The sequence below is a fragment of the Mus pahari genome, chromosome 5 (assembly GCF_900095145.1).
Source record: "Mus pahari chromosome 5, PAHARI_EIJ_v1.1, whole genome shotgun sequence".
Taxonomy (NCBI): Eukaryota; Metazoa; Chordata; class Mammalia; order Rodentia; family Muridae; genus Mus; species Mus pahari.
Window position 1 is genome coordinate 67268307 of NC_034594.1, and position 5044 is coordinate 67273350.

General features: G+C 49.8%; 1 protein-coding gene across 11 annotated transcripts in view; it reads left to right on the forward strand.

Moving 5' to 3' along the window:
* The window catches only part of Agap1 (ArfGAP with GTPase domain, ankyrin repeat and PH domain 1), a 436093-nt gene extending 431317 nt beyond the window's left edge, over positions 1 to 4776 (forward strand). For all 11 annotated transcript variants that reach the window (XM_029539053.1, XM_021197517.2, XM_029539054.1 and 8 more), the window contains one exon: positions 637 to 4776. In XM_029539053.1, the coding sequence (XP_029394913.1) occupies positions 637 to 840 (204 nt within the window). In that variant the 3' untranslated portion in view covers positions 841 to 4776. The remainder of the gene's footprint in view (positions 1 to 636) is intronic.
* Positions 4777 to 5044: the final 268 nt, after the last annotated feature.

Sequence of the window (5044 nt, forward strand, 5' to 3'; positions counted from 1 at the left end):
CTCGAACTCAGAAATCCGCCTGCCTCTGCCTCCCGAGTGCTGGGATTAAAGGCATGCGCCACCATGCCCGGCTCAAACCTTTGAATTTTTATTTCCATAACATAAAATGTAACGTTCCCAGGCAGTTTCCTAAAAACACCTCGGGATATCAGCCACTAGTACCCTCTGTTTCCACTCTGGTGAGAGGGATCCAATGCAGCTGAGAACTAATGCATCTGTGTGCGAGCGTGCGTGTGTGCTTACATCCATGTGCGCTTATGTCCAGGCATACATAAATGCATGTATGCGCGCTCATGTGGCACAGCAGTGCCGTGGCTGCCAGAGTGCAGCTTGTAGAAGTTCATTTTGTCTTTCAGCACCTAGGTTCTGTGCTCAAACTCAGATTTCAGTCTTGACAAGAACCTCTCTTTCAGCCAACTTGAAGTCCTCTTTGACCTGTTTGTGATGCAGAGGGGGGTGGTCCTTTCCTAACAACAGGGACAGAGCCCGTTCTAAACATGTGAGCATTGGTTCTCAGCTCCTTGGACGCCAGGTGTCTATCCCAGCTCAGTCCACATCTAGATTTAAGGTTGTGTGCTATCTTCGCGTGCCCTCAGATCCCCAGGGACACTAATGAGTGCTCTGTTGCCTCTACAGTACGGAGTGGACGTCATGGCCCGAGACGCCCACGGGAACACAGCACTGGCCTATGCCCGGCAGGCCTCCAGCCAGGAGTCTATCGATGTGCTTCTACAGTATGGCTGCCCCGACGAGCGCTTTGTGCTCATGGCTACCCCCAACCTGTCCAGGAAGAACAACAGCAGGAACAACAGTAGCGGGAGGGCGCCCAGTGTCATCTGAGCTCAGCCAACACTGCACCTGGGACCCCACGCCCATCTGCTCCGGAAATTGTAACACCACGCGAGTCCCTCAGTTCCCTCTCTCTTCCTGGTGGACGCCTTCCACCCACCTGCCACTCACTCACCCCACACGAAATCTCCAATCCTGGACATCCTCAAGGGGAGAAGAGGAGGCTGCAGGCCACAGAACGGAACTCTTTCCCCACCCTCTGGAAGCAACATAAGAGGGACCAACCACCTCCCGGCTCTGAGGATAGCACATGACAACGGGGACCCCTGTTCCAGTGGCCTGGAGACGGAGCAGGGGGAGGGGTAGCAAGGAGAAGGGGCAGCGTCCCCTAGCTGGCAGTTAAGCACATCAGTACATTTCACCTCGACCAAAAGGAGGCTTGGATTTCACGTCTTCTCGGGGAAGCTTGACGGCATAAATCAGAAGCAAGCACAGTTTGTCAGGTCTGAAGCCCCTATGATGGTAGGTGTCAAATCAGTTGTAGCTAATCTGTCCAGGGAGAATACCAGCTTCATTACACTTGTATAGTCGAGTTCCTCCAGCATTACCGCTGTTTAATAGAACGTGATTAGTCATCACCGGGAAGAAGGCATATTAGCCGAGGAGGTAGTTACACGGCACGCTCCGGTGATTGCCACGATATGATTGCAGTGCGCCTAGCAGCATCATATTATCCTAGACATGTCTCTCCAGCCCTTGGAGCCCTCCTTTCTAAATTCACTGTCATAATTTAGTATCTGTTTAATTTTTCAGTCCAAAGAGAGGAAAGCAGTTGCCGGGTATTATTTGACTTCAGTCCCCTTACTTGGTGCAAAAACAAAATGGAAAATAAATAAATAAATAAATAAATAAGTAAATAAAGAGTCACTTAGAAATTCTAAATGAAATCATGAATTCGGCTGAAAACAGCTTTCAAATCTGTTCCAAAACTAAATACATAAAAGACTTTTTTTTTTTTTTTCTAAGAGATTTTTCTGTACTTTGGCCACAACGGATGTGTCAGGCCTCAGCCACTCTCGGTCCACAAGGTCTGAATTACCCAGGTTTCTGTCATAGATAAGATGTGTGAAAATCTATTTGAATAAAAGAAGTTCATAAATATGCATTGATTTTTGCACAGACAAATGGCACCCATGTTAATTTATAAATTGAGCTGGATGGGAACTAATAACGTGCAACTGGTTGAGATCAGAGGGTTACAGATCATTGTCCATGGGAAGCACTCCCAGCAGTGAACACTTCCATTAATGTGATAAACAGCTTTTTAAAAGGTGCGTATCAGAATAAGATGGTGGCACAATTTGCTTATTAAAGTCAGGACAGGAAGGGGGGAGGGGAAGGAGGGTATGAGCCCTCATGCCAGAGGCCAGTTTTAGAGCCCAGTTTTAGAGCCGAGACCATCTTCCCAACCAAACCAAGGGGCTGTGGCAAGAAGGGGTGATTTCTCAAAACACCTGACCCACAAAGGTACCCTGTGAGCAGCTGCTAGCGGCTCTGGCACAGCCAGCTCCTGAGAGTCTGTAGACTCCACACGGCATGGCACGGCCCATCCGACTCTAACATCCGATTTGCCATCGTGGGTGACAGGGCTCATCAGATACCGGACACCTTCAGCACGGTGGTCAGATAGGAACATCAAACCGGGACACTTATTTAGTTCTTAAATAAATTGGGGCAGCCTTGCCAGAGAGCCCCACCCCCTACCCCCGTGACAGTGTGGCAGGGAGAAGTCCATCACACTGGAAGACAGGACGCTGGGCAGAGCCACCACCGGCAGCCTGTGGAGACACTCCCTACACTTATATATTTGAACTTTATATTTTGTAAGAGTTTTTCCTCCTCTTTAACTTTTTAAAAAAACAAATGTAAAGTAGATGGGAAGGAAAGTGAAGCTTCACACAGCCTTTATATGTGGTGAGTGTCTTGTGGGGATCTCCAGTCTGAGCACAGCCGGGACTGACCGGGATCCAGAAATGTCACAGATGCGCAAGCCGCGGGTCTGAGGCCCCAGAGCTCAGTTCCATAAGCCCTGCGTTTGGTTTCTCTTCCTGCTCTCCATCACTGTGTTGTTACTTTAAATGTGAATAGAGAAAACAAGCTGTCATTGCCTATTTTTGAAGAATGCGTTAGCATCCGACCCCGCGGTCCGCATACGCCTCCACGTAGCCTTTACCATAGACTTCTATAGAGAACACAGATAGAGTATAAATGAGATTCTTAAATTATTTCAGTGTAGCTAATCCCCACTAGGAATGCTTCTGTCGTAGGGGAGCCTACTTCAGAAAGGAAACGGAGTCCTTTGTGAGGTCTCTCCTCGGGGTGTATATGAGTGTGTACATATTACTGTGTGTTTATAATATGATATTTTCCCGAATGATTCCTTGTTTCACATCATCCTCCACTGCCTGAATGCGCAGTTGCTCGCTCTGGTTCCCTTCCCTCCCTCCCTGACACCATCAGTTCTTCCTCGGAACACATAGCCCCTCCCCTGCCAGTTTTTGCCATGCTGAACTGTCCAAGAGTAGCCCACTTTCCATAAGCCTGAGTTTTGGCAATAGATACAAGGGTGGTAGCGGAGCCTCCAGGGTCGTCTGTACAGAGGAAGGGGAGACTTGGCTCAACTGTACAGGTATTTCACACCAGGTCCTTCCCTCAACAACAGCCTTCCTGTTCCCATTTTCATGATGACACCAAGGCTGAGAGAAACAGGGACAGGGTTATGGATGGCAGTCCCAGTACCAAACACTTCCCCTAATGCAGTGCGCTTTTTAAAGAGCACATCAGAGTGAGATAGTCGCCCGGTGGACTTAACTAAAATCAAGAAAGGAAATGGGAAGAGTCAGAGAAGCAGGTTAAGCCGGGAAACACGTGCGTTCTCACTCCTGACACTGTTAGAGCAGAGACCACGCTCCCGCCAGGCGCAAGGGACCTGGTGCAGCAAGCCCTCCTGTTAAAGGTGAATCTCCTCTCTTGTTGAGAAGTTCCCAGCTGGGACCAGCAGCAAAGGGGCCTGTGACTTATCTGTCATTTGTCCTGGGGAGTCACTGATAGAACCAGGCACATGCCAGGCTCACCTGGCGCTACCTCTGCTGAGCTTCTGATACCCTCCCCCAGGCCGTGAACAGTGTCAGGGGAGGGAGGGAAGCGTCATTCTGAGAAAGCCCCTCTAAGGTTTTGTCTGGTTTTACAAAGAGCTAAGCACTACTCTCCTGCTGTCCCCAAGTGTCACTCAAGCCTAAGACTAGCCTCCTCTCCTGCAACCTCATTCATATGCTGTTGGCTCATCAAGCCTCCTTCTCCCTGCGGTTCCTACCATGAGGCTGCTGGGGTGAACGTTCACACACATGCGCGCGCGCGCGCGCAAGCTCAAGGAGCATACATGCTCTGTCAGTGCTCTCTCTTCCCATTAACTTTAGCATCAGAGCACCTCAGGCCTTGGGCTTCACTGCCTGTATCCCGAGAAGCTTAGCCAGAGAGTGAACCCCAGGGCACTCTGTAACGTCCTCCTTCTCTGTCAAGACCCACAGTGAGTTTATGTCTAAACTTGGTGAGCCGGAGACTTAACTGGCCATGAGCCTTATTTCTGCTCTTGGTTGCCAAGGTTTCTGCCCCTCCTTCCTGCATTGACACTGTTTCATGCCTGAGATGGTCTCCCTCCTGGAGACGGCCCCACAACAGCACAGCTGGGAGGTGTGTCATCAGGGCCTCCAAACTCCTGAGAGGCTGACATCTCTGAGAAGCAAGCCCCTGTCTTTTGGTGGGCTCTCCTCAGCTGTCTGTCTCCATCCTTCACACCCTACAAGGTCCCCAAGGCTTTGCTAGAAATGCCCCCCAGGATCATATTTATGACTTTGAAGCAAACAAATTAAAAAGCAGGAAGGAATTGGAGGAAATGTGACACGGATGAACATCTCTGCTTAAAAAAAATAACAACAGAATTTATCCCCCACTGCTTCTGTTGTGAAGGGCACAGCTGGAGGCCATTTCTGCTTTGTCACTCACCAGAAAGCTACCAGGGCCATCGGTGCCCAGTGTGCCACCTCTTTCCACTGTCTCTAGGATTCTAAATGGCCCTACTCCTGCCAGGCCCTGCTAGCAGCACACCCAGATGTGTGCCTGGGACATGACAGGACCAAGTCATGTCGGGTCTTAAGAGAACCACATGACCCAACTCTTTGTTTCTGGCCTGTTTTGG